This window comes from Oenanthe melanoleuca, chromosome 1 (genome assembly GCF_029582105.1).
Source record: "Oenanthe melanoleuca isolate GR-GAL-2019-014 chromosome 1, OMel1.0, whole genome shotgun sequence".
Lineage (NCBI taxonomy): Eukaryota > Metazoa > Chordata > Aves > Passeriformes > Muscicapidae > Oenanthe > Oenanthe melanoleuca.
Genome location: NC_079333.1, coordinates 99320657 through 99341991, shown reverse-complemented (window position 1 = coordinate 99341991; position 21335 = coordinate 99320657). Strand labels below are relative to the sequence as shown.

General features: G+C 36.0%; 1 protein-coding gene across 1 annotated transcript in view; it reads right to left on the bottom strand.

The window, feature by feature from the left end:
- The window catches only part of POLA1 (DNA polymerase alpha 1, catalytic subunit), a 181960-nt gene that overhangs the window by 32196 nt on the left and 128429 nt on the right, over positions 1-21335 (bottom strand). The window contains exon 36 of the mRNA XM_056498396.1: positions 9897-9993. Within this exon, the coding sequence (XP_056354371.1) occupies positions 9897-9993 (97 nt within the window). The remainder of the gene's footprint in view (positions 1-9896; positions 9994-21335) is intronic.

Genomic DNA, 21335 nt, shown 5'->3' with positions numbered 1-21335 from the left:
ACTTCTTTTTATCCATTTTTTGTCTTAGTGCATGCATCTCTCACAAAGTGAAAAATGTCTATTTAAAGCTAAGTAAAAATACCACAGTACGAAACATTTTCATGTCAAAACAATTACATTATTATATTCTGAGTTAAATAATATAAGATAGGAAAACATTTTGATATGCATTCAACAGTTGTAATCCTTGCAAGATCAAATCAACTTTTTCCAAACCTATTCCTGACAGATAAAAACAAAGAGCTCCCCAACCTGACCAGCTGCCCCTTGTACCCACCTCAGGGACAAGGCAGGACAGAAGAACATCCTTCTGTAATTCTTTTTTAGAAAGGCTGAATCACATTTCAGCCTGTCATAGATGACTTATCTGTTCTCAAAAGCCAATCGCATTAGACTGAAATATGAAATTTGGTAGTTGGATTGTTAGAATGGGATCAGCCTCAAAATAACTACCAAGGTCACAGAGTGAGTGACCTTGAGTCTCTTTGTTTAGAGCGGGACTTGAATACTGCAAGTGGAGGCTCTGTCCACAAGACAAAGAGGCATTTCTTCTCTGGAATATGTACTCCCAACACTGTCTTGTGCATTCCTTATTTTCAAGGCAGCAACACCTTTGGCTTCTTCAAGTGCTCAACTGCCCCTGCTCCTCCAGAAATACATCAGTCAGGATGGATTGATACCACCACAATTTTCTGATGTAGAGACCGCAAAAATGTAATACTTCTTTATGGAAGGCAGTATTTTTTCATTTAAATAAACCAAATTTAAGATGCATGTAGATACTTCTTTGTCTTGTGCTGCATTTTTATACATATATCATGCACCATTTTTTGTGTCCCCTGTGGAATAAAACAAAAATTTTCCATTATGCTATTCTCTACATGGCTTACTAGTCCCTAATAAAAAGAAGAGATTATCTCCATCCACTTCTTAGAGAAAAGAGCATAACTATATTTTCATAATGTATTTGATAGAAATCCTTTGTTTGTTGAGGATACAGAAAGATATTTCAAAAGAAATGTCTCCTGTGCAGTTATTATACTTCAGTGAGTATAATAATTAACATAATTTTATTTGCAGCAATAATTTTCATCTTGGAGATGAAATAAGGCTCCTGTTTTCACAAAAAATGACTCCATGCGATTCTTTTAATGGTCAATATAACTTAAACAGGTTTGGAGATAATTTCTCTTTAGGACTCATATACTTAGGAGATGTGAGTTGAAGTAATTACATTTAACATCAAGAAGACGACATATTCTGATCAACTGCAAACCCAGGCCAAGTTTGGGAGCTAAGAATAGCTTTTGGCAAGAATACAATAAAACTGTTGCCTTATGTAACAAGCACAGAAAAATTACACTCTGCTACATGTGCAACACAGTATTAAGTCGTGAGGTGTTCCAAAGAAATTTCAGTATTTCAGTGCCCCTCTTTTTTCATGTTTCTTTTTCACCATATCCTTTCTGACATAGATTACAATTTTCTTCCTTTTTATTAGTATCACAACTAGTGATCACTTTTTAAAAATTATCCCTTTCATATTAATTCTGCTTTCTGTTACTGAAAGCATACTTCTTGCTGATTTTAATACTGTGACATAATAAATAAATGCTTGCTGTCATAATGCATATTCACAATGTGAGAAAGCTTTATATATCTGATGCCATTTTGATACATCACAGTGTTAAAGAAGGAAAAAAGACCACCAAATCTAACACTTTACAGTACTCTTTTCAAATTACTAAAGGTAGAACATGCTTTACTTAACATATAGAAAATAAAGTTACTATCTTCTTTTAATACAACACCAGGACAAAAGAACCACTGATTGTCCTGAATATTAATTCCACTCTTCTATAACATGCAGTAAACTATTTTTGGTTTAAAACTGCAGGATTAAGAAAATTTATAATCAAGAATGTGTAATAGTGAGTAATAAAACAACATACAGAACTAAATGCATATTAATACAGGAAAACAATTTTTTCAAAAGCAGTTTTATGCAACAAAAGAAATTTTTGGACCATGAGAAATCAGCTGCATTCCTTCTACCTTTTGAGGAGTCAAGCTTTCACTCCACATATATAAGGCCACAAACAAACTTTCTCAAATATCTTTTATACCTGACACCAAACACCTGAACCAGACACCCTCAAACAGAATACAATGTCACAAAGGTGTTCACTCAAACCATGCAATTTTCTGGATGGATGTTCAGCTGCAGTCTTTAAACTTAAAGACATGAGGTAGCAATGGCAAAAATTAAGAGGCTCTAAATTTGCAGGAAACCCAGTTGAGTTCTCCAACCTCATATCAAGGCAAGTCATAATTAAAGACATGGAAGCCCCTCCACAACCCTGTCAAACTGAACTGCCCATGAGGAAGGGGAAAAAGAGTGCTGGTGTGAAGTACAACACTGCACACCATCTTCAGTAGGTCACTGGTCTTTTAAATAATCTCTAGTGAACAAATAAGATTTCAGAAAGTTTTTAGTAGATAATTACACTTCCTGATTTTGTAATTAGTGGAACTACATGTAATTACATAATAATTATGACGGTAATTACGTAATTAAGATGTATAATTATGTAGTAAAAAACATTATGGAAATAAAAGCCATCAACTGTATAAGCACAATACATTTTTAAAAATAAATTCTGTATCATCTGTTTAAAGCTACCATTTTCCTCAAAATATCAAAGTGATTATAAGCCATCACTGGCAAGTTCTAAAATACATTTCTTATGAGACTTAAAAATCATACAGATAATTGTATCTTTTTAAAAATCTCTTTAAGCCTTAGCTTTACATTATCTTTTTGATGTCTAGGCAGACATACACTGAATGCACTTTACAGAGTTAAATTGTTTACATTTATATTTCCAATTTCTTCTAAAATAATTTTTAGAAGTAGCACTGATGTCAGAATTCTGGTATCTAAAACACAGGAATTTATAACTTTTTTTTTAGTAGCATCAGATCCATAAAACTTTTGGGTCTTCTAAAAGAAAAACACGCTAGTCTTGCACTTTTCTCTATAGAAGAGAGCAAACTGCTGTGAGAAGCTGTAGTCACTAAAATGCCATCATTTCTGACTTGCAGTGAACAACAGCAGAAGAGGCCCACATCAAAAAAAAACCCAACCACACTCAAACTTTACTAAGGAGATGAAACCAGAAAGACAAAGATCTCTACAATAAAAATGTCAGGGTTTCAGACAGAAAAGAAACAGTGAAGAAAAAACTGTTTTAGAAATATTTTCTGCTTAGAGAAACTAACAAAAGAACTGATAAAGGAAGAGGCAGATGACACCAGAGTGATGACACCATTGCATAGGTTAGAGATGAAAGTTGACCTGCACCTATTCATACTTCATTAGGAAAAAAATCCTGAAGTGCAAATGAGAGGACATTTCTGTTTGCTTTTTTCCACATACAAAAAACACCCATGGTCATATAACCATTCTAATTTATGAGGGGTCAGAAATTAACTAAGCTACTTCATCCCAACTGCAACATTAATAAAATGTACAAGGGAAAAAAGAAAAAAGTCTTCATTAAACAAAACCCTATTTTTAGTGGTCTGAGCCACAGTAAATGCACTTCTCTCATGCCACAGGTTTTCCACATTGTAGATATATAACTCTTTTAACTCATTATCTCTATTTATTTCCTTCACAAGTAGAGAAAATAACTCCAAGAGAGGTATACCAACCCATTATGTTTTGTACTCAGAGAAAGGGTTATAGAAATGTACAGTGTTAATGGGGTTTATTTAGATTTTGAAGGTTTAACAAAAAGACAACATGAACAGAAAGACAATGGAGAAAACATTACACTTAAGATCTTAAAAATGTCCAATACCAATAAAAAAAGGCATGATCATTAAGGATGGATAACCTAAGATTTAAAGATAATCTAACTGCCCATATATTATATAAAAAGGCTCAAAAACCCTACTGCAAATAATTTTCAGTAGGTTTTGCTTTCAAAAAAAGTTAGATTTAAAAATACTCAAGAAATAGTGACTCAAATTTTAAAAAATGTTCACAAGTCTTTCTCTTCAAAACAATGCATTAAGTAAAAATGAACAAGTGCTTTTGAAGAAAGACTCAGACTAAATTCTTGAAAATTATTATTTTACAGTCTCTTCAAAACAACATGATTGGAAGACAAAGTACTTGACAGCAAATGTGCAGAGGAGCTTTTGTTTGCTTGGATGTGGAGATCACTACAGTGAACTGAAGTCTTAGTGATGGTGCCTAGAGATGTGATGCCATCAGAAATGTTTTGTTTATTGAACTGTTCCTTCTGAAAAGAGACAGGCCAGATTTCAGCTGCTGCCATCTTACAAAAAAATGCACACACGCACCTAGATAATTTACGTGATCTCTCCTTATCGTCCACTGGAATGTACACGTAGAAAATTGTATCCCCTTTCTTAACTATTGAAACACGTACTTTGCTGTAGTCTTCTGTCTGTATACTGATAAAAAATGTGGCAATTTTTTCTGATTTACAGAAAGTCTTCTATTAAAATAAAAATCACTTCAGTCTGCTACTTCACACACCAAGTTATGAACATGCTGAGGAAAAACACCACTGAACTGACAGGATTCACACAAATAATCAGAGCTTATTTTTTTTACATCTGGGTCCAACAGCCCAGAAGAGTTTCTTTTTTCCCAAAATAATTTTTCAGTTTATTCATCCATAAGGTAAACTAGGGATTTTTGATGTTTGCATGGAAGGGTGGAGTGAGGTGCACACAAAAAGCTGTAATACAAGCATGAAAACATCCTTTGAATATACATTTGGTTTTACAAAACTGCAGCCTGTAAGTATATTATCAAAACTTATTTACATTACATTCTATTTCCACAAAGTGGCATATACTTCAAAGATGTACATCTCTCTACTACACAGGAATATTTAACTGCTTTTCCCAAAGTTATCTTTCTCCCATTCTCACTTTCTTCTGCTTATCCACTAAGAGGATATACTGAAACTTTTCAGAATCAAAGTTTCATGGATTGTTAAATATATTCTGGGAAAGAATCCACCACAGCAGCTTTGCAATTTCTGTCTCTGCAAACAACATTTGTGACCTTCTCTCTCAGATAAATGGGACAAAGGGCAGTAGCTTCCAGCCCTTTTCTACACTATGGAACAGAAAAAAAATCCTATGACAAGGATCCTACTTCTCCAAAAAGATCACAGCACCAGAACAGCCTCAGTGATACTAATGCATTGTGAGTCAGTAGATTGCAGCATCCTTATCTTCTATTTGATGTCAGGGAAAACTGAACTGGAGACATCTGTGCATTGCACAGTAGCTGTAGTGACTTTATGGGGGCTCCATTTCTCTTCACTTTCAGAGGTTTTCATTTTACTGCAGTAGAAGCAAAATGAAAACAGTAATATTTTTGAATATTTAACAATACCAATGTTTGAATGGAATAATGGGAAAAAGATTACTACAATCTATTTTGATCTCCTGATGGCATAGCCATAAAAATACACTGGTTTCCATTCTGAAATTGACACACAGAGTGTGCATACTCCTCATTTGGGCCTCAAATGCTCAAAATCACTGATAGCTGGCCTATCCTTTTTCATCTATATGAAGAGAGGATACTACTACTTTGCTGCTCCTGCTGCTTTTTACTGATCTCCTCACCTAAGTAGCAATCTCTGATTAAACCCATAGCCCAGCTTCAAAAAACTGTCAGAAAGTGCTGAAAACATGTTGAGTATGTCACTGCTCATAATAGAGCATTTTTGCCTTTTCAGATTAAAAAAATAATTAAGAACAAAACAGCCCTTCTAGTATTAGTGGTATCTTAAATTAGGGGTTTGGATATAGCAATTAAACTGTTTTTTAACTTAATACTAACTGTGCAACAGTTCCTAATTTAGAAAGACAGTCCAGAATTTTCAGAATTTCACTTTTTGTAGTATGACAACTGAGAACCTTGCGTTGTATCACTGTGCTAACCTATTAAATTGCATCATCACAACAGACCTTAAACTTTCAGATGAAAGGAAACATCGGTTTGGAGGATAAATGCTAGTATTAACAACAAGACAAAAGACCCATCACTATATCATCCAAATATTCCTGGGTGGTATAACTGACAGGTAACTTTACCAGTCACTGAAACAAGAAAACATCACATAGACCGGTCAGCTTATTCTTGATTCTTACAGGAAAAAGATGGAACAATAACTATCTAATGTTTACAGAAAATCCCAAATAAAATGTGAGTGAACAATGTTGTAATCACCACACTGGTATAAATAAGCAGAAGAAGAGTCTGCAAAACATATTAATTAATCCTTTTGCTGTATTCCTCTGTGGTAGGCCCAATCTAATGAAGGTCTATTAAAAAAAAAAAAAAGAAAAGGGGAAAAAAAAACCAACAAAAAACCCCAACAACCAAACACACAGAGAAGTGGAAAACTCTCCTGCTGTTCCTCCACAAAACAGGTTAGTAGTTAACAGAGACTTAGAATACAGTATTGCATGTTTTAAATATGTAACACTCTCTAAGAGAATAGTGTATCACCCATCATACACAGAATAAGCTTCAGAAAGCAAAATTCACCTCAGATATCAAAACCAGCTCTCTACAGTAAGTACAGTGAGAACACCAAGCACCACAAGAAACTGTTTGTACAACTTGCCAAGTCACAGAACCTGCATTGCCAGAGGATTTTTAAATTTAGTCCATCTGTAAAAAGTAGAGTGTGGTATTGATCCTCTAGCAGGGAAAGGAAGCAGCTTGGATATCTTTTTGAACTCCTACTGATTTCACAATTATTATTTTAGATTCTATTTCAATAAATAGTATGGGCCTTCAGTATAAATAGCTGAACAAACAAAACCTGCTCTATAATTAAGATTTTGTATTTTGAAGAGGCAAGAACAGAAAATGCAAGTGAACTAGTAGCAAAATCTCAAGGTTCTGAATGAGAGAAGACATGAATTCTTTCAAACTACAGTGGAAAACAGATTTATATCTTTAATCTCTAGCCATCAAAACTTTTTTATTTTTATAGAACAACATTCCAAGATAAATAACAACTAAAGTTGCTCATAGGAATAAACAGAATCTACAAAAAAGAAGAAAGTGTTTAAAAATTCAACAAAAATGGCAACAAGAGGCAAGATACAATGACCCAAACAAAGCAAAAAAAATAAAATCCAAACTCCTCCTCCCCCCCCCAAAAAAAACAGTCAAGCAGTGGTTTAGTCACATAAAAAGAAGAGAACTATATTTAAATTTTGCCACCATTTTTGATAAAGGCACTGATCACAGATCAAAGACAAAATGGCTTGTGAATGATGGCATGGAAACAAAATCTTTTTTGTTACAAGGGAAAATAAACACTAACTCATGTTATAAAGGAGAGTTCACTAGATTTCTATTTCAGACCTACAACAAAAATGGTACCTGAAAATTATTTAATCCTACACAGTTTAACATGAAGTGTATCACATCAGTAAAATACGTTACTGGAAGACAGAGGACACTGGTATCTGTAAAATAAAAAGGTGCCACAAATAGCTACAGATAATTATTGTCAAATTTTGCATATACTGTAGAAAGATATCTTCCTCCCAAAAGAGATCTGGAGAATGGGACAGAATTATTCATAAATTTACCATACCCACATAGCCAATTGCTTTGAAGAGAATCAATTGTCAAAGGAAAATTAAGAGATTTAATTTATCTGGCCTTGACTCCTGCTACCAAGACTGAAATCACTGGCTTGATGAAGAAGATAATATAATAATTTTCAAATAGCTATGAAAAAGAAAAAAATACACCATGCTGAAAGGTTAACTGTCCAAGAATAAAAAGACCTACTAGAATTCTCACAATTCCTTAAGAATTACTCTGAAAACTAATTTCATTGAACTTAGCGGTCAGGGTCCAAGAAACATTTTCCCATTAAAACAGAAGGTGGTAAATTATGTGAATTCAGAAGCCACCATACTATTTTTCAGAGAGAATTTATTAACCTTGAAGTCTACTATTACAAATAAGATTAGGCAGTCAAAAATTAATGAAACCAGGAAAATTAAGTAAAACAAATGGCATGAACCTGAGATATGAATAAACTCATGATTCTGAAATCACAGGAGGAAAAGTAACCCTCTCAAACCTCAGGATTTCTATCATTACTTCACTACAAGTTAATGATATGAACAGCTATGAACAGGATGTAGGTGGCTCAAGAAAGCACCAGAAGATGTAATTATACAGACCCAGTGTACAAGACACTGGAGAGATATCACATCATTTCTAGTTTTTCATACCCCAAAGATTAATTCAAGCTAGGAAAGACTGCAGACAAAGGTGTTAAGAGGAAGAATCATACAGCAGAGACCAATTCTTAAAGAAAACTAAGAGTGTCTCTGCCTTAGCAGCAAAACAAAACAGAGATGTCATTACTGCTTCCAAAAGCATAGCAGAGAGCATCAGGGAAGTAAAACAAATAAACATTTAGTGAATGGCCATAAAATAGCCACAAGCAAGTTAGAACATGAAAATTATAGTGAATATTTAGTCATCCCAGATCAATAGGCTGAAACACACTTTGAAACAGCAGCAAAACCCTCTGGTTGCCAAACCATATAGGTTGTCAAATAGAAGTTCCAGAAACTTGGAGTTGTGAAAAATGCAGTGGAATGCTGTAGCAAGGGATTGGATGTGATCATCCATGAAGTGTTTTTACTCTTATGCCCTCATACTAGATGAGAGATCTACACACAGTTTGGTTTCAGCCACCAGTAGCATCCACTCCATAATATTACTTCAGTGTATTTCCAGAGATGTATTAGACTAACATGCCTACACATTGTGACTTCTTTGGACGTACAAAGCCACTGTGAAGTGCAAGCATCAGAGTGAGTTCACTGACTTAGAGTGATTAGGAGAGGAAATGAGAACCTCTGCAAGAAGAAACATAAGTACAACAGGCCAAAAGCACCCTGTTTGCTTATTTGAGCAGTTTTTAGGTAAGAGGTTACATATTTTCATTTCCATACATGGCTTATCAAAGTAACATTTAGAAAGACTGAGTTTTATTTAATCTCTTATCACCACCCAGTAACTTAACTGCAACTTAAGATGCAGGCCAGAGGTGGGGATGATTTTAAAAGCAGAGCAGCCATCAGAACACAGACAGTCCAAACAGCAGCACATTTTCCTCACAGGCATCTCCAGATCCACAGAGGACACAGCCAAGTGGTGGGACCCAAACATGTCTTTTTTCAGAATTCCAAGCATTAACTCACTCACAGAAATATCCTTCGGTCAGCTTGAAAATCACTTAGCTGCACAAAACCCATTGATCCATTTTACCTTAGAAATGTTTTAGTTCAGAAATGTCATGGTAATTGGGAGAAGAGAAAATAATCTTCCTAAAATCAGGTTAATCTGTATTTTATTTAGGAGAGGTTTGTAGACAACAATTAGCATTACTGCTCTTCTTGTGCCCTCATTTTTCTCCCTGATAAAAAGTGTCTCTTCACTACTAACAGTTGAATGTAAGTTTTAATTATGTACATATTTTAATTAATCTATTTACTGAAGCTAACATGTCCTTCAAGCAAAGAGATTTCTCTAAGGGTGTAACGTGCAAGAAAAGCACATTTTTCAAAACACAGTCGCCTCAAAAGAAGAAAAGGAGCATATAATATATTCTTAAAGTGGTGAACTCTGACTAAGCACATTACAGGGTATTCTTAAATTCATACTTTCTTCTATTTTCTGTTTTAGATTACAGCCTCATAGCACAGACACGAAGAGTACAGTAGGTCTAGTGTCTAGCATGGAAACCGCTTCTAAACAATAATTAATTAATTAAAAGTTTTAAACATACCTTTTTCTTCCTCAGTAACCACTTTATCCATTGCATAGTCCACATCAAAAATGTATCGGTAGAAGCAGAGCTGTGTGTACAGGGCCTTATCAGAATACTGTGAAGGAAGAAGATAGCAATTAAAAACCCAACTCAAAAGTGTGTCTCTTGCACCCATTTCTAAGTCCATTATTAAAAAGTGTTTCTTTCTATTTGGTTTTCTTCCAATAGTTTATATGTTCTATTCATGTCAGATTTTGGAATTATGATTAGGATTATGCTACAAAGTGTCCTTAATACATCTCTACACTTTTCCTCACAATTTACACCACACTTCTATGAGTCAATGAAACTTGGAAGTTCTTACAGAAACTTAAAATGCATTTATCCATTCTTATAGATACATGTATCACAATGGCCTTGGCAAGAAAATGAAAGTCATAAGAATTACGAGACAAAGGAATAATTTTGATGCTTTAGTATTTAGTACAATACAATGAACTAAGGGAAAAAAAAAAGAATTAATGTCTATTTTTCAATGAATACGGGTTTTGTCTGTATTGCCCTCCTCCCACTCCAGATGTTGTCCCAGAATTTGGTAATGTGTCATCCACATAAGAACAGGTACATATACACCTTTATAGCTATATCATCACCTTGCTCCACACATCTGTGAAGGCCACTGCATGTTAGTAATCACACATAAAATTCTGCATATGCTTCACCTGTGGAATGACATTCAATTAAATGATCTGAAGGCCAGTTATGTCAAACCTCTGTGCTATTCCTCTAGTTCCAAATTGCACACTCCTATCCTATTGCTCTCCTATCACTGCCACTGTTCTGTCCTCCAGAAATTGCTTGAATAGACATGAGATACATGTGGACCATGCTACAATGAAAAACCTCACAAATTCACCTCTTGCACTTTTGCACCACATAACCATATTCAACTTCTTGCTGTTTAAGATACTGGATTTTAGCTATTGGCCGACACTGGTTTGAAAAGTTCTTCATTTCAAAGAATATTTTAACAGCATCAAATTTGGAAGTAGTTTTCATTTTAATATATTTAGTGGAGAGACAGACATATGAACCCTCAAAGATTTTCTTGATAAGCTACAAAACAAAGGATGTGGTTAGACCAATGGAAAACTGCCACACAGCATGCCACTAAGAATGATCCTGAAAATGCAGTGGAAGAGCAACTGGTAAACTATTTCTACTTAAGAAACTCTAACTTGGCTTTTCAGTCTTCTGCCCAATCAAGCCAAGTTTTGCTACTACATTCAGCTAATTTTACACTTCTATTGACATGCAATAAGTATCTATAACTATTAAGCAACTCATGTTGAGACATCTGACAACTATTACTACTGCTTAGTTATTTTTTATATATTTTAACAGTATAGTTTTTTTCCACTTCATGTGAACCTATTTTAAAAAAAGACACACAGAAGCATATTTTATTCCTTATTAGCTATTCTACGATATGCATCATCATTATACTATTATACACCAGTTATTTTTAGTAAATCCTGATTACTGCTTCCTGAAGAAGAAAAAAGGAGGACGACAGCGATTAAGTTATTTGTTTAGTTTTTTATATTCAGCTGTAATTGCTGGTACACATCTCCCTGACTGCACACATGAAGCAGGTTGAATAGAACACTGAAATTACCTCCTTCATAATAGTTTGTTTTGATAATGTATTGTGTGTCGAGATGATGAGAAACAGTTGCTGTCAATTTGATTAGCCATTATATTTTTATGTTAATTGCCATTATTGGGTCCATTCTGTTTAGTGTCACCATAGAAGCCATACAATGTTAGCATAAATAACAAATTGGAGTAAATTAGGAAGATATATTTTTGCCAATTCATTTTAATTGCCCCTCAGTCCTTCCGTCGGTTAACGCAGCTGTTGACCCATAATAAGCGCTAGGTCAATATAGCTGCTTGTCAATTCAGAAATGCAAAGTGCTGTGTTGCTGGTAATGGATATACAACAACCTTTGCCAGCCAACTGAAGCAAACGAATGACAACTCACATGAAAGAATAAAGCATCAGCTATGGAGTTTAGTGACCTGATATTAGTAGGCAGGCTAATTGAAAGTCACTGCTTAAATGGATAAAGAAAGTACAAAAATCAGTATGTAAAAACGTATACGTGCACACATAGGCAGATATACACACATACACACAATTTTTTTTTATTGATAATGTCCTGTCTCCTTCGCTTTAGTATCCTGTATCTTACACTTAGTAACTGGTAGAAAACAAAACATTTCAAGATTTTCAAGCAATTAAGTATTAATATCATGGCATATTTATGAATACAAGGACAAGGCACCTTAAATTTGAAGGGACTTTAAGAATTACTTTTCCTTAATTTCTAACAAGTTGTAGGTTTAAAACAAAGGAAAAAAATCCCAACACTTAAAACTTTAAACCCAAATAATATTTAATTTTAATGGCCATTTTTCTGTGTAAAGAAAACCCAACACCCCAGCATTACATGAAGAACTGGAGCTAAATTTGTATCACTATTCATGCATTCTTTCTTCCCATGAAAGACTGAATGGCAAGCACATGAAAATAAAATTGTATCTTGGAGTCTTTATTTACTCCATGATGTTTGATTTCTTTATTTCATTAAGAACTAATTTCTGCAGGTAAGTCTGCTTCTTTCAGAGCTTCCACTCATGGAAAGAACATTTTGTTCTTTTCAGGCAACCAAACTATTTTTTTAAAAATTGCATTTAAAACACCAATCAACAGATGAAGGGACAAAAGGTATACAGTTTTCATTCACAGTTATTCACTTCTTTGACAGAAAAATTAGGCTTCTAATATAAAAATAACAGATGCATTAAAAATAATCCATTGTGTTTAGCCAACAAAATATTAATTTAAATCTAGGTTTGAAATGGTTGTAGAACTGTTTCCTGTAGCATCATGAGGCCAACTGCAAATCTCCAACTGTCTTCCCAGGAAGAATTTAAGATTACTCAAGATTACACAGTAGGAAACCAAAGGTATCTTAAACAGACCTGGTCAATTACAAACACTGGAAAAGCAAATTTTCCCATGACTAAGCATAAAGCACTCAGTCATGAAAAGAAAATTATTTTGCTCAGCTACCACACACACCAGACAACGTCCACCAGGGCATCCACAAGGAAAGGAGACTTCCCAGGAGCTCCTGAAGGACAGTGGTGACGCCGCACAAGGCCAAGGCCACCCTGCTGGAACCCAATGTCTAGCTCAGCATTGCCCTGCCCCTGCAGCTGCAGGTGTTTGAACAAGGCACTGGACTGAAGGGCAGCATCATCTCTTCTCCAGTCTCACAAATGCCTAAAAACTCAGCTCTGGAGCAAAGATCCCCTTTTACACTCACTCCAGCCACACTAGACAGCTCCCTCAGTCCATAACAGTGTAGTCAAGGAGTAAGGACTTTTCCAGAGGAAAACGACCCTTCTGCAACAAGATGTGAGAACTGAAACTGGTTTTGTTAATCTGGAAAGAGAGAGTAAAAAAATAGCCAGCACCCAGCTTTCCTCCTCTTTTTTAGAAATGCAAAAGCTCGACTTCTAGAAAGTAAGGGGCCCTGAAAAGACTTAACCACTGGCAGCCATCTTCCTACCTAAACACAGTGCCTGAGGAGAGATCAGATGTACAGTCTCTCACCAGCTTTTCTGTTATTTAAGAAAGTTTGGTGCCAGCTGCATTAAGGTATTGAAATTAGAAGGCTTCTCCCTCACTGCTGATTAGTTTAAATTACACTCCAAGGAACTTCAGTTGGGATGCCTCACTGTCCTTCCTCCTGTTAAGGGGGTGCCCGAATGGGAAATACACCGGCCTTTAAAACTCATTCAGCACTGAAAGGAAGCACAGCAACCTAGAGAAATGAGGTAAGAAAGGAAATCACGTGAGGTCAGAAATCAGGCAAAGAAAGAGGGAAAGACAGAAGGACAAGTTGGTGGAAACTCACAACAAGAAGGCAGCAGAAGACCGAACTAGGGATTCTAGTGCTGATGTTTTACTCACTTGGATGCAGTGCTATTCCACTAAACACCTTTTAGCCAGCATGCCAAACCTCCGTATCTTGAAAGCGTACATTTAGCAGGTCATCAAACAGACGTCCTTATTTAGATTCATTTTAGAATTATAGAACAGTTTGGGTTGGAAGGCATCTTAAAGACCATTTCACCCCCCTGTCATGGGCAGGGATGGCTTCCACTAGACTGCTTCCATGAGGTTACTCAAAGCCCATCCAACCCAGCCTGCAACACTTTCAAGGGATGGAGGATCCACAGCTTCCTGGGCAGCTTGTTCCAGTGCCTACAACCCTCACAGTAAAGAATTTCCTCAGAACACCTAATCTAAATATGCCCTCTGCTACTCTACAATTGTTCCCCCTTGTCCTGTTGTTACCTGCATGAAACTTCACTGTGAATTCCCACACTAACCAAATACAGGATGTTCAATGCTTCTTCAAAACCTCTTTAGATTACTCATATTTCTCTGCAGTCTTTCATTTACTCTCTGGCATCTCCCAAATTCTTATATTCTTCTCTTATAGTCCCACCACACACATAACCCTTTAAGTCTTTCGTGCATCCTCACTTTTTCTGCCCTTTTGGTTTTTTCTGCACCTGACTCTCTCCCATTTCTTTTAGCCCTCTCTGTAGAGTATTCTTTATTTACTGTTGTGTCACAGTAAACCCTTATGGTTTTAAGGAGAAAGGCAATAAGAAATTAAATAAATCCACCAAAAAAAAAAAATCTGCCATTTAGTTTGCTAATTCTAATAGACTGCTTTGCAAAAGAGATAATTTCCACAGGCTACATAACTTATTTGTATTACTTCAATTAATTATAATACAAAACAGTGGCACCACTTCATTAATCAGCTGCTTGAGAGAGTTACTTTTGTGAAAAGCCTTTTCGATAATTTTGATTAAAAAGAATAGTGGCTCTTACTATTATATGATTCAGTATGTCCATCAAACAAATCCTTAATATTTTAAAAACAGGAAAGAAATAAAAGGAAACAGAAAAGAAGTCTCTTGGCAGAAAAATGTGTCTTAGGGACTCTTTCAAGGCTTAGATGTAATGGAGCAAAGCATACAGGAAATACTTCAGTGCTTTGAGAGGCATTTCCTCCCCTCCCCCCTTAGAAAGATGCAGTAATTAAAACCTAATTATTATCTTCATTTTAAACAAAACCTAAAGTGAATACCAATTAATAACAACATACTAATGAGCATCTGCTGTGATGAAATTGAATATGAATGTGCCGCAAATTTCGGGTAATTTATTTTTTCGGGGAAGTGCCACTGGTCTCAATCTACTGCTGGAAGATTGCATAGACTGTACACATCTTCCATCATGTCTCTCGTGGGCAGCAATTTTTTATTTTCAAAAAGAAGGACACATGCTACAATGATTTCAAGGCAATAAACCAGTGTGTCATGTTTTACACACCTCACATATTCTTTTAGCAAACCCAGGCACAGCTGCATCGCACACAACCCCTATCCACCAGCAGATTCTGCAGGCAGACACTCCTGCAGCATGACAGGAGCTCACAAAGTGTGAATTCATGTTACACTAAGCACTCATAATGTGCGTGCTCCTCATCTCATGATGATGTATACTGAAGTCTGGGCTTGTGCACCACAAAGCCTGGTTAAAACACAGTGCTGGTCTATGTCAAAGGCTGAAATAAAGTGCACACCACTTTCACTCTATTCCATTAAAAACAAGAGATGTTTGGTCACCATCTTTCCTGACAGAAGCCTTGGAAATAAAGTAAATAGAGAGGGGTTGTCTGTATGTGGTTTCCTTCTTCACCCTTCAATCTGCCCACCTGTTCAATCAATATTGGGGGTTTTTTAATGATTTTAACTCACAAAGTCCATTTAAGTAGTATTAGAAAACTGAAACAGGCATAGTAGGATTTAGATGTGATGAAATTTCCCCTAGCAGTTATGCTAACATGGACTGTATGACGGAAGAACAGATGCTTACATGTACATGCAGGAGTCAATGAAAAGGGAAAAAAAGCCCAGAAGAAGAAGACTGGACACTCTTGCACATTATGGGTTTTTTTTTTCCCATTAAGTAACTGAAATGAAAAGAGCTCTTCCTGTTCTAAGTACTGTCTAGCAATTAATGAGGACATTAAAAGCCCTGTTCCTCTTCCTTGGAGATATGCTGCTTTTTAAACAAAAAGACTGCTTGTCATCTATGCTTAACAAACAATTTCTCATTTTAATAGGATGTAAACCTCTCCCCGATCCTGGTCTTGTGTGTGGACTACAGCTCATCTGAGCATACAGCAAACCACACTCAACTCACTAATCCAGCCAAAATTACTCACTTCTTTTCTAACCTGGCAGAAAAGCAACCCCCCAAATTCAACTGCCTCCCTGTGTGGTCAACAGCTGGCACAAGGTGATACAGAAAACTGCAGGGTAGCTGATGTGAGCAAGTCAAAATAGCTGCTGCTATTAAGGGAAGACAGGATGTTTCCTGCTTTTAGTTTTGGGCTTGAGCTCTGCCTTGCACCCAGCACTCAAACTCATCTGAGCAGCACAATTATCACACCTGGCAGTGAAACATGAGTCTTAAGTAAGAATGAATCTTTTTCTGATGTGTGGGAATCACTTGCCTCACGTACCGTCAGTATACACCTGTCATTGCAAGCGTTCCTCACCTGGAAATTTTCAGCATCAATATATTTATGACTAATTTTTGACATTACTAATATTTAATACAATTATACATGAGGCAAGCACATGAAACTTGTGACTGAGCCTTTAACAAGACTAGACACTATCTGCTCCGAGGTATCTTTTTTGGTAAGTACATTATAACAGCAATTAATGACTAACAGCGATGACTAATTGTTGGATAAAGCTCTGAGCAGCCTGATTTAGTGAAAGGTGTTCCTACCTAAGGCAGAGGGGTTGACACTGGATGATCTTTCTCATGTTGTTTTAAAGGCTCTGAACATACACAAACATACACACAGTGGCCAACTGGTGGGCTTACACCTGTAATCTTAGGTTTCTGGTCAAAGGATACTTGTCACTGTTAATGACAAGTACAATAGAAAAAAAAGGTACAACAGTTGGGTTTATCAAATAATTCAAGGCTTTGCATTCTAAATCAGATGAAAGCAATACATTTAAAAAAATTAACTTCATCTGTAATCTGCCTCACAGATCTGGAGAGCCTCTAGAAAATTAACGTTCTCCCTCTGAAAGCCGTGCCATTGTATAACTGAGGACTTTGCAGACTAACCAGTCTGAATATCCATCCTACACTGACGTACTTTCAGATAGGGATTGTACAGATATTCTCAACACTTTCATCTACAGCAGAAAGGTTAAGGTTTGAGTTTTTCCATGCCAAACCAAACAAATGAGCTTTACTGGACATCTAATGAGAGACAGATATGGCTCAGAAATTACTGACCCAGCAGCACACACAAGCAAAACTACAAAACTGTATCCAACCAGATGCATGAACAGTAAAAAGTTTGAAAATACAGGTTTTCACCTTCAACTCCTAGATTCTCATTATTTAACAAACTATTATTTCAGCTCAAGTAGTTACCTGAAGCAAGGTTTGATGTGATGTCTCTGGAGCACCTCCTTAGACTTTTAATACAATGGCTCTCTACCAAATGCTAAAGAAAAGTAATGTTACACAGACGACAAAGTAGGGGACAGCATATTTTCTGCTGAGATCAGTTGTGCACAAAGACACATTTCAGTGACTTATGAGGCAACTTTATCAGCTACCCAAGGGTCAAAGTCAACGACTATACCTTAGGTACCAGACAACTCCACTAAAATTCCAGATATTCCATCCATGTGTAGTCAATGTGACAGAGGATTTACCCCCACACACTTTCCTTTCTGGGTAAAATATATGTTATTTTCAACCTCCTTCTCCATAACCCAAAATTGATTCCTCAGCACCATAACTAGCACTGCTACCAGTGCATGAACTAATTATTATGTATTTTAGTTTATAAAGCCATCTTCTCTACACACATCTCTGGCATTGCCTACCAGTCTAACAAGGTTCTGTGGCACAAGTTTCATCAGAAAATGCATGTTTAAAACTTGTTGTCACCCCTGTGAAGTTTTTAGACCATTTTGTGAAAAAGCCATAGATTCTGTCCTGTTCTGCATCCTTCCATTGGCAAATCCAAACATGAAGAGAAAGACACCAATCCTAAGATTATGCACAAGGAAAAAGTGTAAGTCCACCTAAGAACAAGGCAAGAATTAAAAACTTTGAGGTTTTTACTTTGTCAGTCAATACAGTCTGCTTACGTTCCAGGATAAAAAGTGTAGTCAAAAGTGTTCTGAATATTGTTTCCTTCAGGGGCTAGAATTAAGTTTGGAGTTTTTTTGCCCTAGATGTACACATCTATCTGGGCAGAACTATCTGGTTGTATTAGGAGTTTTGAATGTTCATGTTCAACAAGTGAAGAAATCTTAGATTTAATCTTTCAAACTTTAAACAAACTCCTAAAAACAACAGACAGGAAAACTGCATGCTTTTTTGCAAAACCATGAGAAAAAACTGGCACCAAAACACTAAAGCAGGTCAGGTATTCCTTTAACATGAACTATGTTATTTTACCAAATACAAATTATGCTATTTTACCAAATGCAAAGGAAGACAGAAAGTAATTTGTGTGGCTCCCAACTGGCAGAGCAAGAGATCTCATGATAACAGGGCTTCCAGGCAAAAGTTTCTAGGAAGCTCTCAGGAAAACCATGCATGCATTTTGCAACATTTCTGAGTAAATTCTGACCTACAAGCTGGAAAAAGAATGTGGTATAGTTATTATTAGACTTAGTACCTGCAAGTGCAAGGGATATTTTGTCTCTAGGACAGAAGAAAAGCAGCTGGCTATGACTGGTAGACACAGAACACCCCAGTGAAACACTTCCTTTAGCAGCAGTCTGCTGGTCTGAGTAACTTTTTTTTTTTTCCATTACAAGAATTTTCTCATTAGACCTCTGCTCTTTGTCTTAGAGCAGCAGTCTAACAATTTAGAACTAGTAGCATTTCATTAGAAAGATACTTCACCTTTCTGATGATAGCAACTAAAATTTTCCTAAAAAGTTCAACATATCTCACAAAAAATTGTACTGAATGCTTCAAATATTGGACTCTGTCCCACAAGAGAAGTTAAAACATGTAATCAAAAAATACAATATCTGAGCATGTATAATTTTCTGAAACTTGAGAAGCTTTAATAAGAAGTACAACAATACATTCTTACCATAAAGAAACAATTCTAAGCGTTAAGAAGTCTTACCAGCAACTTTTCCCTCCATTCTAGTGATAAGACAAAACATACAGGTACTTGCAGTATAAAGCTATATAAACATTCAAGTGTGCTTCAGGAGTACAGATCTGAGTGTACAAAGTCCAGTAGCTCCCTCACAGAACTTCCTCCCCTCTTTCCCAAGCCTGTGACTGCAGCTACAGCTCTGCCCTAATGAGATAAACCTCAAGAACAGGAAAGAGGGGAACCAAAATTTCACTAAGCACCTTATTCTTTATCAGATACCAAACAGGCCCATCTTGAGACTGCACAGTGATGTTCTCTGCCTCTTTTTGAGCACAATTTTAAATGCCATCTAAATCTGCCTTGTGAAAGAAAAAAAGTAGATTTCAGTAACCCTAAAAAGCAGCTAAGCAGGCTGCCTGTCATGACATGTAATTTAGAGAAATTCATAACTGATCCAACACAATAAAAGCATTACTAGGCATGATGCTGGCTCTCCCTGGAGATTCTCCTTCAGACACCTCTTAGAGTGTTGATGCTGTAGCAGGGACTCTCTAGTGAACCCTTGTGTAGCTGCCATCACAGTACTCAGTGCACAGCCACGTTGGCCATTCCACTCTCAAATGCATCTCCAAACTTTCCCATTAAAAAGAAGAGTTTTATGCTACATAAAAAGCTTGTAGGAGGCAAAATACAATGAATCTCACAGGGAACATAAATTATGAATAATTAAGACATTTAAATTGTTAAGCTAGTATTTCTGAGATTTAAAATACAGCCAAACGAAAAAAATCAACCTGAAATTTAGGACCAGAGAAAATACTCGTACATGCATAAAATAAAAATGTAAATCATGTAATTTTAAATTACAGTAAGGCTGGAAAAAAAATGACCTTATCCTTTGGAGTATCATGCAGCACCCCAGTGCCCAAATTACAGAGAATAAAAAGATGAACACGGAAGAGGACATTCCATTTGAGAAAGAACCGACTTCCCAGAGCAGCTGATCTCAGAGGATTTAGTAACAATACTTTTAAAAAGTAAATTGAAAAATGTATTTAGAAAAAGTAAACTGAAAAACTTCTGGCCTAGAAAGTTAGATTGCCTAATTAGCCATCTTTATAAGCTAGACAGAACCACAGGAGCACCTAACAAAATACGCTTACTGCAAATCATTGTTATTGTTCTATACTCTTTTAACTTTATCCTTACAAAATTATGATTTTAACGTTGTTATTCTTAAATCTTACATAATTAAAAGCTCACTCCAATTCTGCACAGCAAGGCAGCTGATTCCCACAGGTATGGCAAGTTTGACACACAGACAGCAGCCTGCTCATGTTGAGGCTGGGTCCATAACACACATCAAGGCAGGTGAGAGTGCACCTGAATCAATAACGAAAGAATTCTTCAGAGATACCACAGTTTGCCTTCAGCTCTCCACAAGGGAAGTCTTTAAGACTTTTCAGCTTCCTAATAAAACCAAGACTGTTGCTAGTAAGGGTGCATAGATGTCAAGTACAATATAGCCAAATATATCCAGTTGAGAAAGTTTTGTATTACTCTCAATCTTACAGCTTTTACAGCAGACACTTTTTTTTCCACTGTCTTTTCATTACAGCTTTTCATCTTTATTCACCAAATTTATATATCCCACTCAATTTTATCTTCATTCCACTGTATAATTCTGCAGTGGAAATTGTCTCTTGAAAGGATGTCATCTTTAATACGCTGTTTCTTCACAAAGCTTCAAGACTGTATTATCTACGTTAGGTCATCAATAATTTTTGTTCAGTGATACACTGAATGTATTCAGTCCAGAACTGTCAATTCTCTTGTTAAGGTTTACACAAGTACAAGGGAAAATTGCAAGCTCAACTTTTTTTTTTTTTTTTTTTTTTTTTTTTTTTTTTTTTTTTTTTTTTTTTTTTTTTTTTTTTTTTTTTTTTTTCTCCAGAAAGCTGGGGGAGTTGGGGATTGTTAAAAACTATTTGTGGAGTAAACAATAACTTTATACATACAGTACAACTAACCAGAGAAGCTGTCTCAAGCAGAAAATGAATTTTTATACTAGCTAACTCATTGTTTGGAGCATCTATGTATTTCTACATTTGGGATGAGGAATGGAGCT